The sequence below is a fragment of the Centroberyx affinis genome, unplaced genomic scaffold (genome assembly GCF_046629955.1).
Source record: "Centroberyx affinis isolate AG114_WGS23_722 - 3 ecotype Tasmania unplaced genomic scaffold, CSIRO-AGI_Caff_v1 ptg003368l_1, whole genome shotgun sequence".
NCBI lineage: Eukaryota > Metazoa > Chordata > Actinopteri > Beryciformes > Berycidae > Centroberyx > Centroberyx affinis.
In genome coordinates, this window is record NW_027281359.1 from 86,299 (window position 1) to 106,254 (window position 19,956).

The 19,956-nt window shown below is 43.3% G+C and overlaps 1 protein-coding gene across 3 annotated transcripts in view; it reads left to right on the forward strand.

Annotated features, from left to right (window-relative positions):
• Nucleotides 1-19,956, forward strand: part of arap2 (ArfGAP with RhoGAP domain, ankyrin repeat and PH domain 2) — a 109,393-nt gene that overhangs the window by 65,351 nt on the left and 24,086 nt on the right. For all 3 annotated transcript variants that reach the window (XM_071538910.1, XM_071538912.1, XM_071538911.1), the window contains exons 16-19: nt 3,433-3,558; nt 11,378-11,522; nt 14,993-15,095; nt 15,845-16,043. In XM_071538910.1, coding sequence (XP_071395011.1) covers nt 3,433-3,558; nt 11,378-11,522; nt 14,993-15,095; nt 15,845-16,043 — 573 coding nt within the window. The remainder of the gene's footprint in view (nt 1-3,432; nt 3,559-11,377; nt 11,523-14,992; nt 15,096-15,844; nt 16,044-19,956) is intronic.

Genomic DNA, 19,956 nt, shown 5'->3' on the forward strand with positions numbered 1-19,956 from the left:
TAATAAAAAGATGAACACAAATGCAAGCACGCACACACACACACACACATACACATATACACAAACACTAAATCAGAGGTCCTGTTTCATCTTGGCTCTCTATCCCACCCTGTTGTAAGCGACATTGCAAGGCTCTGCCAGTTTGTTTGGGTGGAGGCTTGTTGATGTTGTTTATGTTTTACACCGACACACAAGCTGAACACAGGCCTGTTAGAGGGTCAAAAGGCCACAGGCAGCAGCTGAGAGCAGGGGGAAATTAAGGGGTTTCCCTGGTGGGGAGTGCCAGTGTGTGGATGGTTTTAATTCTGGTTAGAAGTGCTATGGGGTGAAAGGAGTGTGTGTGTGTGTGTGTGTGTGTGTGTGTGTGTGTGTGGGATTATCTATCATGTTAGATAGGTCAATAAACATTTACCTGCTTTCATATCTATAAACTTGGGACTGTTGCTATGTTTCCACACTTGGAAATGTTCCCAGTAGTCTTCTGCCCTCCTAAAACTTGTCTGTCAATACTTGGATATATCTGTTCGCTTGCCTACATTTGTACACTTGTGTGTGTATGTTTGCGTGTGTTCATGTAGCTGTTTGTGTTTGTATTTCCTGTGTATGTCCGCATGCCAGTGTGTGTGTATGTGTGTGTGCGGGAGTGAGTGCCTTTGATTGTCCCACTGTCCACAGCCTGTCAGGGACCACTTTGTGACCGTTGCCGTGGGCTACCAGATGGCTAATTGAGCACTCTGTCATGTCACCTCCCTTCACTGGGGACTGAGCCAATCAGCACAGGCCAGACTTCTCAACTGCCGCCCCCACAGACATCACAGTCCCATCTTAACAGAGTCCAGCTTTAGGGGCCCAAAGGGACTGTTTAGGAGGCTCACAGAGAGAGCCTTGTTACAACTGATACACCATCTACCCACCGGCTTATTTACATTCTCTCAACCTGAGTGGTTGGAAAATAGAGTGTGTGTGTGTGTGTGTGTGTGTGTGTGTGTGTGTATGTATATGTGTGTGTGTGTGTGTCGGACTTAGGCTGCTGGGGGGAGACTCGCTTCCCTGGAGTTGGCTGATTAAATTATATGTCGCATTCCATGTATTCATAATACTGCTATTGGCAGGCATATTGTCCATGTTACTTTTAAAGCTAGATTACAGATGTTGCTAACTACTGTAAGTCCACCCGGGCTTTATGTCTTGCTGATCCCGATTGGCTCTGCACCCTGATTCGGTTCCACATCAATAATGTGTTGCTGTTGTTGTGAATGGGCTGCAGTGCATAAAAATGCCTGGATCCTGCCAGACACGATGCTGTAGTTGATATGGTTGCCACATGCTACAGCGACTAGACTGCTGCTGGATTATGGATGGTAGTGCGTTTGTTTTGGTGGTTTTTCTTTTTGTTATCCCTATATCTTACAATTATAATGAGCATCTTGGAGATCTATTGTCATTTGTTTCATGCTGGTCCACTTGAAACAAAACAATAGATATTGTTTTTACAAAACTTTACACAAAATTTTTGCTTAAAAGTACATCCTCAAACATAAATATTTTGTAAGGAAGGGTACTCCTAACTTTGATAATGAGATTTACTTTCATAATGAGATTTACTTTCATGTCAGCATTCATTTTGTAAGAACAGGCTTCAATTTCAAATGTTGGATATCTCATTTGGGAACAAAACTCTTAATTTTAGACGCCTCTATGTGATCAATGCCATGTATTTTGTTTCATTAGAATTACAGTTTATTAGTGCAATTGAGAGATTGTTAAGCTGCATGTTAACATAATTAATGATTTTGACATGATGAGTCCATAAACAAAGCACAAGCCAATTAGGAATAGGCTGTCTTGTCAAAATAACTGATTGTCTTTTTGTGGGATGATATGCGCCCCTGAGATGAGGTGCTGCTGGTTTCTGTGAAGGGGGGGAAGTGTCGCTTCAATTAAAAGTGGTTTCAATTAAAGTTATTTTACCTTGCTTGATGAGAGAGCTGGAGGTACTGAAGATAAAATCTTCGAGATATTGCCCAGGCTCTGGCAGAAAATTGAACCCCAGAATTGAAGCTAATTGAATTTGAGAACGATAAGGTTGAATGTGGGGAGCGCTTAAAAGTAGCGAGAAAGCATGAGCAGAGAGAGCGCAGAAAGAAAGAGAGGAAAAATGAGCGAGGAAGATGATGAGACAGATATGGACAGAGATGAAGAGAGGAGAGAGCATAAAACTGTTGGCTCATTTCCCACAGATCCATCGAGTTTTCTGCTTCTCAACTTTCCCTCAACACCTTGGTAGAGAATGGCCAGGTGACAAAGTCATGACTAAATAGATAGTCGGAGTCTGTAAAAATAATGTTATATGCTTCAAGTAGAAAAAATGGATAATAATGCTGTGCTGCTTTGTTTCACCCCTCCACAGAGAGGTCAGAGGTCAAGTTCAGCTTCTCTGTAGCTGGTAGGGATTCAGTGTCTTTCTCAAAGACACTTCAGCAGGGTGGGTGCTTGCCAACACTGGGGCTTGAATCCAGGTTCTGGTTGAAGGATGGTCTCCCTACTCAGTCATCTCACCTGAATAAAACAGAGGGAGAGAGAGAGAGAGAGAGAGAGAGTGAGAGTGAGAGTGAGAGTGAGAGAGAGAGAGAGAGAGAGAGAGAGAGAGAGAGAGAGAGAGAGAGAGAGAGAGAGAGAGGAGAGGGAGAGGGAGAGAGGAGAGAGAGAGAGAGAGAGAGAGAGAGAGAGAGAGAGAGAGAGAGAGAGAGAGTCCCAGAGTTCACATCTGGGATCTTGAACTGTCTCCAAAAACATCCAGCATGAATTGAAATCGGCACACAGACATTCAAAAGATGTTCAATGAATCAACTTTTAACTAGCTCATAATTAGTTTGACTGCTTCCCTGCTTAGTTAACCTTATTCCTACTGTAACGTCATATTCTTTCTTACACATTCAAATGTGTTTTACCAACACACACTGGTGAATTCAGAAGTGAGAACATTTAGGTGAGGTGACAGAAAGATGAGAGCAGTGTATTTAAAGTGCTGAATAAGGATTTTCATGTATCTCAAAGCCCCCTGGCATAGCCAAGCTGCAGTTCTATTATTAAATAGTATTAAAATGTATCTTTGTTTTTCAGCAATATGCATTTATTACTAAAGTCATGGTATTACTGGAAGGCACGCCTACACAGCCGGTTCAAAATATAGTACATACAGTATATAAAAAATTCAACATTGACTCTTTCCTTTTCGGTGAGATTTTCTCCTCCATTACTTTTGGATAGGGTGGGGGAATTGGATGTAAAGTTATCGCATGTTATTGGATGTTTAAGTTTTAGTGCTGTAAAATAAATAGCTTGTTAAGGCTGAACATCATCATATTATTCATACATTCTTGCACATCATTCTTGCACATCAACTCTTCTATGCGTCTCCCCCCCTTGCAGATTTCCCCAAACTGGAGCAGTGGTCAGAGAGCGTCTCCCTGTCTGACGCGCCCCTCTTCATGGACGGCTTCCTCTACGTCTCCCCCGGCTCCGCCAAGGCCACGCTGGACCGCCGCGGAAGAGACGGTGAGTGTGGATGCAGTTTTGCAAACCCCCAGTGAGGCTAATCAATCCATCAATCTGTTTGCAAGCCATTTAAACTGCCTGTTTGTCAGAGGTCCCTTCCAGTTAAGCACCGATCGATCAATCAATGTCAGTCTGTCAGTTGTCAAACTGCCAATCGTTTAATCCGTACACCAAACAGTCCAGTCAAAACGATCGATGAATCTGTCGTTCAAATGCTTTCTTCATTGGTCCTCTGAGAATTGTTGTCAGATAGAAGTATGTTCTAAGAAGACCCAGCGCTGAGCGTACAACTGAAGCACCGGGCAAATCAAGGCCAGGGTAAAAAAATATCCCCAAAAAAACACTGCAATGAATCACGGTGCAACTCCTTTCTAAATCTACCCGACAGATAACACTCTGAACTGACTCTCACGCTACCTCCAAAATTTATGAATCCCCCCCCCCCCCCCCCCCCCCATCTTTGTCTTCCAAGGCCGTTTAAAACTTTTAATCAGGCTCCGTTTCCCATCCAAACTCTTCAGCTGCCGCTGCACCTCCTGCACTGGAACGGTCCCACTCCTCCAAACAGCTGGAGTGTTTCTGGGACCCACGGGTAATTAGGAGAAGGAGCCGGCTTCGGTTGCTCCCCCCTGGGGAAGGAGGTGATTGGGAAGGTGGGCATGGGGGATGGGGGAGAAAGGGATGGAAGAAGGTGGGTGTGATCAGCATGCAGCTACCTGCCACCGGAATGAGCTGAATCTCCTGCACCTTGAGCAAGGCATCCACCCCCCCCCACCCAACCACCCATCCACCCAACCCCCCCTCTCGATGGGATGAGGGAAGACTTCACAGCTTCATACCAGTGCAACTACTTGAAATTCTCATTCTGTGCGGCCACAAACTCTTTGTATTTCTCATGTTCACTGAGCATTCCTCCTGTCAGTGTGATTCCTCTGCATACAGTATTTGCTCATGCTGCGTGATTTACCTCCTCTTATACAGGCCATTTCTGCTGTTCATGGGATGTTGCGCACTATATAGTTGAAAAGCCCATCGGTCACACACTTGTTGGCGCGTGGTCTTGCTGTGCCACCTGCAGTGTGTTCTTGCCTGAGATAAGACATAACAGTATGAGTGGAGAGTGCTGTCCCTTCAGTGGAGCTACAGGTGTCCCTTGTGTGCCACTTTAGTTACAGTTGCGCATTTTGTACCACGTAAAAGCCCACGCCCAAAGTTGTCTCTCCGCAGACAAGTGCCCGTAATATTTCAGCCGATAAATACCTTGTTATTTCATCTATTATGGAGAGCCTTACAAGTTTGACTTTTGTACGTTAATGGTGCTTTAACTGTAGCTGCAGCTGTTGAAAAATTCAGAGGGGTTGGTTTTAAACTCTATGCATCCCAACTTCTTCAATCATGAGGAAGCGCTGCCGGGACTTTGTGAGTACGGAGGGATGAGGTATTTTTGAGTGTACTCCTGGATGCTTTTCGCTCCCAGGCTAATGGTTTGATGGTCTATAGATACACCCAAGCTCTTAATAATTCATAGGCTGTGCTCAGGGCTTAATAAAAGCACTGCGCCACAGCGTCTTAAACATAGGCTTTTTCCGTCTGGAGACAACTCCAATAGGCTTTTGTGCTTCGACTGATGGGAACTAAATTCAGAGTAAGCCATAAATTAATTTGGCTAGCAATTTCGGTAATGCGCTTGGCAGAAGTGGCAGGGGATCACCATGCAGATCAACTGTGGTGAAATAAAATACTGTGCTGCTTAGCCGGTAGCAACCCCAGGTTTTTCCCAGATGCTACTGGGAGTATAGATTGGGAATAGAAAAAACAATATTCCTTGTTGTTGTTTTGTTTGCGCTGAAATCAAGGTTGATCTGTTTTATTCTCCAGCGTGGCACCGCTTTATTTGCTGTTTTGTTGAGCTCAGCTCCATATCCGGTTTACACCGTTGATTCCAGCTGATTGAAGCCTCGCCCCTAAATGGGCAAAAGAGTGACTCATGCTACTCTCACGCTCAATGTGATAGTTAAAGAGTGTGTATGTGGTGCCAGTGTGTGTGTGTGTGCGTGTGTGTGAGTCTCGGGAGGTAAAGAGAGACAGTAGGCAGTTACTTTCTGAAATGGTGAGTGGCAGCAGGGAAATGGCACCCGTAATTTCTGATTAGTTTTGTCTTTTCCTCATCAGTACCGCTCCGCTCCTCCCTGCAACACTAACTCAGAACTCCCAGAGAGAGGGGTGGGGTATCGTGTGTGTGTGTGTGTGTGTGTGTGTGGAGGGAGGGGGGGGGAGTGCTGTTAACAGTTTGTTGAGGACACAGATACACCAAGCCCAAATGAACAATCCAATAACATGCATACAGTACATGGCAAGCTGTGGTCATGCTTTTAATAATAAACCAAACGGTGTAGTTAAAAATTGCCTGTCAAAGAATGTCAACACTATTTATATTTATAAGTGAATTGCGTGAAATTTATTTGAGCGATTTGTCTTACTCTAATATGCTTTTTGGAGTGTATTCCTATCCGTCTGCATTTCCCTAAACAAATAAGCATTTCTGTTGCTTGGAGCAGAAATGCCTGGTGGATGGTGTTGTTTTTTTTCTTTATCTTTAGCCATATCTGTCCATTCCTCCCTGTAATGAAGTGGGCTGTAATTCTGGCACAGACAGATCATTCAGATCCCTTCAGTTTCTCGATTTCCATTTCCAGCCCTCCTGACAAGCTGCCCAGCAGATGTCTTCATCGCAGATATTTTAGTCTGAAGGCGAGATAGACAGAAGATGGGTGGAAGGGGAGAGGAGAGGGAGGGAGGGCGGGAGGAAGGGAGGGAGGGAGGGAAGAGGATGACTCAGTGGAGAAGGGCACAGCCTGCTGTTTCAATGCAGACCGAGCTGGGTGTCTGTGCGATGTCGATAAAACGTTGAGGGGGACATAGGGTAAATCTGGAGAGTGCAATAAAAAATAAATATGGGTGTGAGGCACAATTAGAGTCAAAACTTTTGAGTAAGTTTATTAATGCAGGGCTTTTTCTGTAACTTGGTCTATTCAGTCGATGAACAATACGATGGCTTAATTGGTACATTGATGACTTGATTAGCCTAATCAATCTGTTCATCTTGCATACTTGGAGCATTCAGCACATTTCACAAATTGCCAAAGTGAGAGAGAGCGTGCGAGAGAGATGAGGCAGGAGAAAAAGAAAAGGCGAAGGAGAGAGAGAGAGAGATTCCACATTGTAGATTTGCAGGCCCTTATTCTTCTGGAAAAGTGCTATTGCGGGGAGCGCTCTTGGCGCACAAGCTAATTGGCCCAATTTAGCTGGTGGAGGGATGTACTTTGGTTGGCTTCCGCTAGCGTTCTCTCTGGCGGCTGGTTGCGGACCCCTGTGGTGAGCGGCTGGGCCGGGGGGCCGTAGCCGTGTGTGGGGAACAGCTGGCGACGGACGCAGCTGCTTGATTGTAAATCAAGCACTATTGTTCCCTCCAGTGTGCTGGTGCTTGTGTAGAAGCTAGTGGAATCCCATCCGCTAAAGGAAATGCTGAACCACAAACAAAGAGGGAAGAATGGTGCTTGGGATTCGGTGATGTGCTGCTGCGGATGATGGCGCAGGTTTTTTGATGAAGCCGGTTTCCTGATGTAATATGTCGCGGGGATCCAAAGCATTCATTGTTGTATCAGGAATGAAGTTTGGAAATGTTTGATATGCCATAGATTCCAGTGTAGCTGAATAATATCATAACATTCAACTGAGTAATACTCATACCACAGTCTCAGGTTTTTTCACTGCAATACGACTTTTACTACATCTACATGTGCCGATGTGATGGTACTGAAATGGACTGAAATGGTAATCATATCATTGGTAAATGTTATAGATCCTACAGGTACAGCTATCTGCGCAGATCAACTTGACTCAACTTTCTTTGCCTTGCTGCCTGGTTTGAGATTTTGTATTCACGGTTCAAATTTATTGCTTCAAGGCCCTCCACTCAAAATATCCAATTCCTGCCATCACAGCCTCTCCCTCCCTTTTCTGCACGTCTTGTTCATCCACAATTCAAGCCCAAAGAAGTTTGTGTCAATTTAAATGTCAGTTTAATTCAACCAGTGGCGATTTCTGTCTGGCAGTAGGTTACATTTGTCAAACATTCGTACCTTTTGGCCCTCTTCCAGTCCCTCTCCACCCCCGCCCCCCTGTTTCCTCAGCATGGTAAGACCGTATGTGGGCATCTATACCTATGGGTGTGCTGGCCAGTAATAGGATAATTCCTCGGAAACTGGACTGTCAAGCAGTCAGGCCATTCATGTGTCCGCACTGTCTGGAACCAGGCTGCCACAGCAATTATGGCTCTTAGATTCCTGGTGGGAATTTTCATAGTGCCTCTCTCCTTGGAATAGAGAAGAAATTGACGTTTTCCCCCTTTCCTTACAGGAAGATAGAATATTTTGTCAGAAGTTGCCCCACTCAGGGAGAGGAGTGTTACACTTGGAGGATTTGGGTATCACTTTTGCCAAAACCAAAAATTTGGAGCTTAGAGTCTCCTAATATAATATTTCAAGGCCTACATTCCCCATGCCCTAGCAAACACCTGCTTCAAGTTGCCAGAACACCTGTTCATTCATAATACTGTAAAGCAATATCCCACTTAGTTTTAACATTGGGGTTATTCGGCACTTGACCGCCATTATAACCAGAATATAAACTACTCACCAAGATCGGATGCAGCTGGACGAGTTTGTAGCGTTGAGATTTTTACTTCCCATTCATTTGAATGACGCCACGAAAATAGCCTGAAAACTGACATTTGATACGTACATGAACAGAATTTTGCAGAATAGCATTTTTATTGATAGAAGGGAACACAGTGGAGGGATACCATTTAGGAGAGATGCTTCCAGTTTGGGAGACCGGATCAACTTTTATTTTTAAATACAAATTTTTGTGTAAACCAAGAATAGAAATGCAAAATGACGACAGACCCAGGATGTTTTGTTGTCTTAAAAGCAGGATCTGTTGGGGGCGCCCTGGTGGCTCACCGAGTAGGGCGCGTACCATTTGGCTCAGGCCTTCCCGCAGCGACCCGGGTTCGAATCCGACCCGTGGTCCTTTGCTGCATATCCTCCCCTTGCTCTCTCTCTCATACCTTCCTGTCTCTCTCTCACTATATCTCACAAATAAAGCATAAAAATGCCAAAAATAAATCTTGATCTGTTGTTGAATCTGTTCACGAACGTGTTAAATGTCAATTGTGAGTCGTGGCGTCAATGAAATGAATGGGAAGTAAAAAACTTGTCCCTGCTGCATCTGATCTTGGTGAGTAGTTTATATTCTGGTTTTCATGGCGGTCAAGTGCTGAATAACCCCCATGTTAAAACTAAGTGGAGTATTGCTTTAAATGCTGAATAACTCCTGCAACCACAGAAACCTTTTCAAAGTAACAACACCTTGAGAATCAATGACATAACAGCTTTCTAACAGCTCAGGAGGGCATTTGGCTTCAGTTATGAAATCAGATGGGCCTCTTAAGGAGATGATTGCGCAAGGGTTGGGGTAGGGTAGAATTTAAACTATTCAGTTATTAGCCTATTAGAGGAGGAGGGAGGTAAGGAAGAAGAAATGACAACAAAAATATAGAAGAAACCAGAAGAACAAAACAAAAGAACTTAACTTTCCTCCTGTGAAAAATGATGGACATGACATTTTGTGCGAAACCTTGGCAATCTGGGGACATGTTTGCACAGAGGTAAAGTGCATTATGCTATTTTTTTTTGTCACCAAGACAACGGTGCGTGCTGTCAGATAGATTGGATTGGTAATGACTTTAAATACCAGCTCTCTCTCACACACACACACACACACACACACACTGCAACTGCCACATGCATGTGGCTGACTTAATGTGATTGGTTTCAGATAGAGATGATGATTCCTCAGCGGCTCGAATGTTTTGTTTTTTTGTTTTGCTTTTTTTTTCTTTAAGAGAAGTGAGGTCAGAAGCACAGTGTTTTTTAAATGCCACAGTCAGTAACTCGATATTAGTCATTTTGCATTCATAAAGCTGTTTGCCGAACGTTGTCCAAATTGTTTTTTGAGAGAGAGAAAGAGAGAAAGGAAAGGAGAAAGGAAGAGACAGAGAGAGCCATACAAAGAGGTGGTGCAAGGGTGGCTAGAGCGAAACTGACATCCTCCTTTCCTATGCTTATCACATCCTTTTGCTTTTAACAGCCAGTTGTAGACACTTCCTTTTTTATTGGAACTATATCTGTTCCTTCAGAAACATCACACACAGTTGGCAGAGGAATACACAATTAGCATATTCATGAGATGAATAGAGTCGAAACTTTGGAGTCGCGAGCGACAGGGGGTTGGGGGGGGGCTGTTTGTGTGTGTGTGTGTGTTTGTTGCGGAACAAAAAAGCAGATGGCACGGTGACTTTGAAAATCCAAAATTAGGTATGTTTTCATGAACTTCATGCTCATTGGCTATGTAAATCGCAGAGTCAGACAGTCATGAAAGACAATGTTGTGTGTTTTCCAGCTTTTCCACTGAGATCGGTGTTTGTTGATTGAAATCTGTTGGGTACTTGGAGTCTCTTAGCTCTTAATAAAGTAGACATTAGTGACAGTGTGAGAGGGCAAAGTCGTGTGCACGTGTGTCTTGCATATGTGCTTGACTCAAATGTCCTCGCAAAGCTGGAGAGATGAGGAAAATTCTCCAAAGTGTGGACATTTTAGGGTTCGTTTTTAAGTTTGAGTAAAGGTTACACATTCAGTGAGGCGGGTCTTGCACAGATTGAGATCCACATGTTCGAACTGTTCCTATTTTCGACTTGGATGATTCGAGGTTTGGGCATGTTTTCGCTTGCTTATTCAAAACCTTGGCTTCTTTGTCGTTCCAGTTGTTATGGTGGAAAAAAATCTTGATGTTTTGTCTTTTCTTGTCTCTCTTCTGAGTCATTGCCTTGAAATGCCATATGTCTTTGGCTCAGTCTTATTTAGGATGACTGTGCACAAACTGAATTTGGAAACCATCTCTTGGTTAAAAAAAACCCCAAAAAAACATAAAATCTACTTTACAGATTATGAAATGAATATTTTTGCTTATGAGAAATCACTGAAAGAATTATATCAAAAAGAAGTTGGATATCAAATGATGAGTTGATCAGCAAACATGTTTGCATCAAACACCACCTGAATGCTCCCAGTATGTCTTTTCCTTCCACTATACAGGATACAGCTGATGTGTACAGCTGATGGCACCAATGCCATTTGGAAAGCAAGGGTTAGGATCTCTATTGATGATCTCTTAAAAACTCAAGCACATAAATGGCAGGACACACCTTGCTTGGTTGTGTGTGATTCGTCAAATTGCTTTAAATACCATTCTAATTGTTCACAGACCAATCAATAGCATTGCACAGGCTAATTTATTTCTTTCAAGCTGAGTTTCAAGACTCTACAGATTTTTCCTATTTGATGTGTTTGGCATTTAATGGTATGCAGATGTATGGTTCTCCATTAGGAATCCAATAGGCGTGCTAGACATATTGTAGGGTTGTGGGTGCATAAGGAGCTACAAATGAGCATAAGTTAGCGTCAGAATCCGTATATCATAATGTAAAGATGGACACGCCACATTTACATATCCATCATGGTGCTGAAGGTCTGCATTGGGTCCTTAGTGGTTAGGATTCAAGATTAGATTTAGAGGCTTATGAAATGTAAGTCAATGGAATGATGGAACATTCTCACAAGTAATACAAAAATGTGCGTGTGTGTGTATGCTCTAACTCACATGCGTCTGTGTGTGTGTGTGTGTGTGTGTGTTTTAGACATGGTGCGTCGTTGGTGCACCTTGGAGGGCGGCTTCCTGAGTTACTATGAGAGCGAGCGAAGCCCCGCGGCCCTCGGCAGGGTGGACGTCACTGAGGTGGTCAGCCTGGCCGTCAGCAACACAGAGACCATGACTGGAGCTGGGTATGGACACACACACACACACACACACACACACACACACACACACACACATATCGCTGCTGTCAGGTGAAGACCATGTATATATGTAAAAGCCATGTATTCTTGAGGGTTGTGGAAGACTCTGTGATCCTTCAGTTTAAGTTAAATCATGAAAATCACCAAAATTTGAGTTACTAGTTTTTCACCCAACAGCGACAATATATTAATATAAATATAGATGCTTAATATTAATCTGTAGCCACTGAGTGTTCATTTACACAGGATTCCAATTTTTCAGCGGTTCAGCCAGGTTTTCATTCTCACACTCACACACACATTTTTAATGCTTAATTTGCATCCACAGGGCTAAATTGTAATTTACATGGGATTCAAATAGAGGTTCAACCTGATTTAAGGACTCACACGCACACACACACACACACACACACACACACACACACACACACACACACACACACACGTAAATACACAAACAGACACATTTTAAATTATTTATTTGCATCTACCTGGCTAAATTATAATTTACATGGGATTCAAATACTACAGAGGTTCAACTTGATTTAAGGAAATACACACACACACACACACACACACACACACACACACACATATATACTGCTGTGTTGTTTACCCACTCTCCTCCATCATATGTCTCATTAGCATAATCTTAACTTGGACATTATTCAATTTAACGGAACCTATCAGGGCTTTACGAGTGTCATATTTCCTGTTTACTTGGGCAGAGATGCAGGCAAACAGCTTAGCTTTAACTGCCCCCCTCCATTCACTTTACAGAGCCGTATTCCCAATCACCTCCCTCATTCCTCTGTCAGATTATGATTCAGTTAAAAGTTGGTCTGACAACAAACTTTCTTTATTTCTTTATTTATATGGAACCGGCACACAAAGAACACATACAGAATCAGTCTGTTTCGATCGCTTTCTGTCTTATCCTCCCCATCGTCCCACGGATTGTGTGCGTGTGTGTGTGTGTGTGTGTGTGTGTGTGTGTGTGTGTATGTGCAGAAAGGGGTGTAGCGTGTGCATCTATGTGTATATTTCCTCTGATATCACAGATTTTGCTTGTGTATGGGTGTACAATTATATATGTGTGTGCTTCAGTTTATCATCCCAGTGAGGAGTCTGATAATGGGTTATGATTAGAGCGTAAGCCAGGTCAGTTATGGCAGCAGCAGATGTTATGAAGAGGGAACAATGTTTTTATTTGTAAATGTTATTTATAAAGCCATTAGAAACACATCTGCCTAGCTGAAACTGAATGATGAACTGGACACACACACACAGTCATGACAGGCTACAATAGTCATATTGTAGCAATTTACAAAGCGACAATGACATGCGCCATTTTTAGCCACGTGCATACATCCCAGTTACAGGTCATAGCGTCGCTCCAGAAGGCTATTATTTCTCTGTCGCTAATATTCTCCCATCATAACGGCCAATAAGTTTCACTAGATTAAACTCCCCCTCACTTCTGCAGCCTCCACAGTTCCCAGCATGCCTGCGCGCGGAGAGAGCGGGGACGCCTCACCTCTTGACTGTCTACAGCTCATGAATATTAACGTATGCAGATGACACACTCCCACCAGCAGCCTATCGCTGCGCTACAGGAGGCCGTAGGTGTCGTTTCCATTAAACACAGCATTTGGGTATTTCACCAAGGCAGAGGACACTGTGAATTATAGCATGGCCCCGCCGCGTACGTTTTGCTAAGGCTGTATGAATATTACCAGCCCACTTCTTAGGAATTAATGCAAAGGAAATATGTTGGATGGTGATAAGTTGAGACGATTTAGGGACTTTTTGACTGTCTCTCTGTTTCTGCAAGAACATTTCTAGGTCAATTCTGACCTTCAAATTTAACTGAGAACCTTAACAAATTCTGTTCTTTTTCCATTTTCCTGATTTCTTTTTTTTTTTTTTTTTTTTTTTGCTGTTTTACACCCATTTTCTGTCACTCTCATTCTCTCTCTCTCTCTCTCTCTCTCTCTCTCTCTCTCTCTCTCTCTCTCTCTCTCTCTCTCTCTCTCTCTCTCTCTCTCTCTCTCTCTCTCTCTCTCTCTCACACACACACACACACACACACACACACACACACACACACACACACACACACACACACACACACGCACACACACACAAACAGCAGTTTTTAAGGACTTTCAGAAGGGCTTAGGTGCTAACTTTGCTGACAAGATGGGTAATACATGGGGATGGGGGCATTAAGACTTTCTCAGAGCACGCAAAATCCTTTAGGAGAAGATATAAGGCCACAGAAGTACATATAGAAACTGCATGTGAAAATCTGCATCTTGTGCAGTACCACCAAGGAAAAAGAAGCATTTCCTGTCAGTTAAAAAATAAAAAATGTATTTATGTATTAATTTTTTTATCTTGTCCGCAGTTTTTCCCCCCTCCCAATAATTAACTTCTTTGCCTTTGATCAGTCAATATCAAATCCAGTGTTCCTGGAGGCTGCATTTTGCTCTTATCAGCAATGTTAGTATCAACTACGGCTGTTACAGTAAAAGCCAGATGACTAATACCACTCATTTCATATTTTTTTTCCCTGACACAAGACTTTTGGAAGCACTAACGAGTATTTTTCTTCAAGTAAATTGACTTATCTACAATAGCTTTGGTAGCAAAAGTATTTGGTAGTAGATTATTGTCTCTCTCATTGAAAATCTCTCTCTCTCTCTCTCTCCCTCTCTCTCTATCTCTCTCCCCCCACCCCCCCACCCCTTCTGGGACCCTCATAATGCAATACTCATCTCTTCTCCCTCTGTCTTATCCTCCTGTCCTTTCCTTACAACACAATTTGCCCAGCACATCTCCCTACTACCCCTCCACCACTCTCTCTCCCTCGCTCCCTCGCTCTCCCTCTGGGACCCCCTCTAACAAGCGCCTGCACACCTGTCGGGGGGGAGGAGGGAGGGGGTGGGGTGGGAGTGGGAGTGGGAGTGGGAGTGGGAGTGGGGCGGGGGGTCAGATGAGGTCACACAAACACCCGTGTCGCGCATGTTCCCCTGACACGCATGAGAAGAGCGCGACTCGGTGCTGCCGTGACCCCCGTGACACGCCACCTTAAACAGCCACTGCTGCAGCACTTAGAGCCCCCCCTCGCTGTTCCGTGCCGCCCAAAAACGAGCTATCGCTTGGCAGTGTGTTGAAACCATTAAGATAGTGATACTCTGACCTCCGTTCCTTCACCGAGAGAGGAGTGCCGCAGAGAGAGAAAGAGCGGGAGGGAAGACAGGGGGAGAAAGACCAACAAAGATTAATAGCTGCCTTTTTGCTTCCGACAGCAAGGGTTTTGCCTGTTTGTGTTCGTGTGCGTGTGTGTGTGTGTGTGTGTGTGTGTGTGTGTGTGTGTAAGGGTTTGTATGTGTATTTGCGATGCCATTTTCCATCCGAGATGTCTATAGTGCGCTGTGTGTCTCTGGCAGGGCCGTGTTTACAGTGGAGCTGTACCTGCAGTCAGAGAGAGTACTGATGGTGGGAGCCGAGACACAGGAAACCCAGCATGACTGGCTCCAGGTTCTAGCAAAGGTGAGACACTGTACATGCAACACACACACACACACACACACTCGCAGAACACATTTTTCATTGCCTCTTTTATAATTGTTTGTTTTTCACTTGAGATATAAAGAATAATCTGGGTGTGCATGCGTGCTGCAGAACCACAGCATCTAATATTGTTCCATACTGTATCCCCTTGCAATCACACACACACACACACACACACACACACACGCACACACACACGTTTATGCACACACGCACACTAGCACACACTCTCCCCAGCCAGCGCCACACTGCCTGTGCCTCTTTCAATAAGACAAGTGGTCTTGCTATCTCTTCCCCCACATGCTGACAGGATCTTGTAATAACACCCTACATAAATGTGTCCCCTATTCCCTTTTTTATCTCTTTAATCCCAAGCAACCCAGTGCTAGATAGTGGGAGGTATAGCTGCACTAGTCCATATGTCTCTCCATCTGTACCATAGGCCTTGCACACCTCCGTATTTCAATTTGAGTCGCAGAACAATGGCCAGGCAGAGCAGAAGGGAGGGAAATGTGCGCGGAGATAATTCAGCCAGGGAGCAGGAACGGAGGAAAGGTTTATCCCTTCAAGACGGCGATGGCTGCACCTGTTGTTTTTTTGTGTCGTGTTTTTTGTTCGTTTTGAGGGGACATGAAACAATAAAAAAAAGTTTCCCTTGGTCGACCGTGAAAGTTCTCCATTCGTTCACTGACTCCCATTCTCTTTTTTTGTTGTTGTCCGGTTTGCAGTGCTTCGTCCCGTCTAAAGTTGAGGGAATGGTGCAGAGAGACAGCGAGCTGATTGGCAGACTCCACTACAAGGAAGGTCATGACCTGTACCACTGGAGGACGGGTTGGTTTACTCTGGAAGGCTCTGCGCTACGCTTCAGCTCAGGAGAAGAAGAGGGGACGGAGGAGGTGCTCCAGCTCAAACAGCTACAGGAGCTCAGTAAGCTTTTCTGCTTTCATTTTGTGTCTCTCTTTCTATTTCTCAATGCGTCTTTTCCGCTAATCACTGACCCTTGCTCTTAACACATACAGAAAAGATCGCAAATTTTTCCTTTCATACATTACCTCAGTTCAGTCTCAAACCACCAGATTACTGTTGCATATGTGAGCAAACAGTCCCTTGTTAAATAGCTGCAGGGGAGCTTTTAAAGGGGCAATAAGTATGATTTTTACAACCCCATAGCACACAATGACTATAATATATCTGTGTGGGGTTGAAACGGTCATTGATCAACTATGCCATTACCTCGCCAGGTGCTGAGATTTCTTACTTTTCACAGCTCACTTTCACCCAGTCCCCCACACACGCCACCTACTTGCATTTTCAAAGACTTATCAATGGAGGACGGTGCTACGTGCAAGCTATGAAGCTGCTAAAAATCTTCTCACTTCTTCGTTAGACATTTCTGTTGGATCTGTGCTTTAATTAGCTAGCGTCTCTGTTGCAAAAATATGACTGTAAGGGGACGGGAGGGGGGAGGGGGTGGGCGATGGGGCAGTGCCAGGAGGAGATATTGTTCGATTGATGTTGTCGTTATTCCTACATGTTGCCGATACAGATCAATAAAGGTCATAATTACTTAATGCACCTTTAAATGAGCACCACTCAAATAAGAAACAGGAGATTTGAGTTCCTGCAAAAGCTGCTCAATAATGATGAAAACAAAATTTTAGCATGACTCTGCAGTTTGCTTTCAGCGTAATATGATAAATCTGGGATGTTCACAGTGTGATGGTATCATGGTCGCACTGTCCTGCTGAAAGCCACGGTTTCCACTCCCCACTATCAGTCTTATCGGTATCAGCACATTACTGGCAAATGCCAGTTATTTAAAGTACAATCAGCGCAGGGAAGTTGCCAGTAGGGATGTCAGGTTGCAAAGTTCACACATAGCTGGCAGATGATAAAGATTTGGAACATTTCAATCGACTGCACCAGTATGATGTGCAAACAGAGGGAGGGGAAAATCAATGGATCTTTTTAATCCATTTACAGCTCACTGTGGATCAAATCGCGCGAGTGCCCGCCCTGTCTTCTCACCTGGGGCGGGAGTAAAGAACTGCCGCGGCGCTCGCTCTTATTCCCGGCTTTCTGAAACCATATTTGTCACAGTTGGGGAGCCCTTAGTGCCAGGAGGGACTCTGTTTTGTCAGGGGATGGAAGGTTCTGGAGCATTGAAAGGATCCCTTTAGGAATCACAGTCTGTGACATGGGATTAACTGTTATTTACTCTACAGTGACACCACCGCATGAAAGGTGCCCCTGTGTAGCAGTGAGGGATTAAATAACTACACATTTCATTTAAAATCACTGCATAGTTAAAATGTAGCACTTCAAACTATAACGAGAGTGTCGGTGTTCACTGGCAGTGTGAGGCAGACTGGACCTGGTTTTCTGACCTCAGGCTTTTAAATCACTTCTCAAAATGTACTTTTATCATAAGGTCTTTCTATAATCTTTTACCTTCTATTCATTTTATCCTGTTGCCTTCGCAGTCATTTATTTTCTATTTGTCTTATACCTATGACTGATTACTGTGTCATCTCATCGTCCAGTATGTTTTATTGATCCGTGTCAATTGTTCATTTATATTTTCCTTGGTTGTGAAGCACTTTATAACTTTGTTTTTGAAAAGTGCTTTATAAATAAATAATCAGTCATAAGTAAAAAAAAAATATATATATATATATATTTCCCATCCCCAAAGAATGAGACTGCAGCACAGCACAAAATGGCTTCCTGAGGGCTCAGTTGTGTTCAGAGAGGATTGGTCTTTTGTAATATCTTGTGTCAAGATGTCTGCTGCACAAATAACTGAAACCAAAGTAAAATGAGAGGGAAAATGACAGATATAGTTGGATAATCATTAACCTGTCACAATGCACAAATCAGCCCTCCCACTCAGAACTTTGAGAAATGAAAGGTTTTCAAACAAGATAAGCACATTTACTTTGAACTCACTCAATGCAATTTTCTCAGTGGATTTCTCTTAAGGCTGTAGCTAAATAGAGAAAAACGTGTTAATCCCATTGCTCTGCTCAATCATCTAAAAATGTAGATAGGCATCAGCCCAAGACTCCAGTCCAGCATATTTAAGTGGGCTGTACTGCTGTTACAAAGGACATACAAAAGATAACGCCCCATAATACCTCAAGACAAATTAAAGACCATTCTCCAAGCTCCAGCAACTGTGGTTCATTTAAAAGGCACAATTTGAATTTTTTTATTTATTTATTTATTAAATATAGCAATCATGCCTGTATGCACACAGATTCCCAAATACAAGGACTTAATGAAAAATAAACTCTTCACAACTAACACAACTTCACAAAATGCCAGTCCAATAGGCTTTGGTGTATAAAAGCAAACCGAACATGATCAAACCAGTCACAGCTTCACAACACAAACTTTCAACTGTCACATATTGTAATGTGGCCTTGTAGAATAAAACCCAGGCGATTAATTTGACTGTGGAAAAAGTAATATTCAAGGGAATTTAATGTATGAAAACAGCGGTATACGTCTCCTAGCAGGCACTGCACTGATCAAATCTGGAGATGTGCCAATTCAGGCCTGGAACACCTTGGTTCAAGTTAATCCAATGTGAATGGGCCACTGGAAAATTAGGTTTGAGGGCAGTTCGTAATTTCATGAGGTCGTCACATAATACTAGTCCACTAAAACGGCTTAATCTTTCCACTGAAAATCACCCCGTCCCTCAGAAGAAGAAGAAACAGAGCATGGAAATCTCTTTTACAGGAAACCCGACGCTAATTATGGGGGTACAAGGGCCGCAGAGTTAGTTCCTTATCACAGAGACATAGTAAGTAATAAAACTTTTTCCCGCTGAGCTGAAAGATGGATAAAAGAGGATTGCTATGTGTTTGTTCAAACAATGACAACAAGTGTTTTGCATTTACCTGATAACACTGTTAATAAAGCTCTCTCAAGTCAATAACAATCTCTGAGGTTCTCTCCTTTTTTTTTTCTCTTGTTGTTAGGATCTAAGTAAAATGCCATGCCCTTGAAAATCTGCCAAAGAAAATAACAGCAAATTATTTGCCGGAAGAGATTATTGGGGATTAATTGTTTTATCTGTTTACCTCGATACACAAAGGCTGACTTGGATGTAACAGAACTTGTTGGATGAAATAATAATGTTTCCTCTATATGCAGTAGTTTTACTAAGGCTCTCTGTTACGCACACTAGGCTTTTACCATCAGAATCAGATTTAAATTTCCTGTCAGTGCGGATAATCGATCAACATGTTTATGAAAGAAAGGGATGCGGGGATTGTGGGGGATTTGGTGGATGAATATAAAAGATTTAGAGAGATTTTGTTGTGTATTATATGTGTGTGTGCAGTGGGTCATACGTATTTGATTGTCTATATGCACAATCAATATAGTGTTAGCATGTGCACATATATTAGAAGGGATACTACACTTTTTTTTTCCTGCATATAGAATATCCATATAGCATTACTGAGCATATTTATGGCTTTTTTTGACTTGCTGCTCCCACTAGTATTCAAATCATTCGACAAAACGGCTATTTTCAGCTCCTGCGCTGTCAAACGTCATTCATTATTCTCATTCTCCCTTCCACTCTGTTACACACACTCTCCAACCCCACCCCCAACACACACACACACACACACACACATACATACACTTGTATGAAATACTGAAGGCTGGAGACCAAGGCAGGGTTAGTTCACCTACATAGTACAGTTCCTCAGTCGGTGTGGTCTTTCTATGGGAGGCTTTCAGGTGACATAACTCACCCTCTGGCAGCCATAATTGGAGGTACACAGCTCTTGGGAAACAGTGGCTAATAACAGCCGATTGC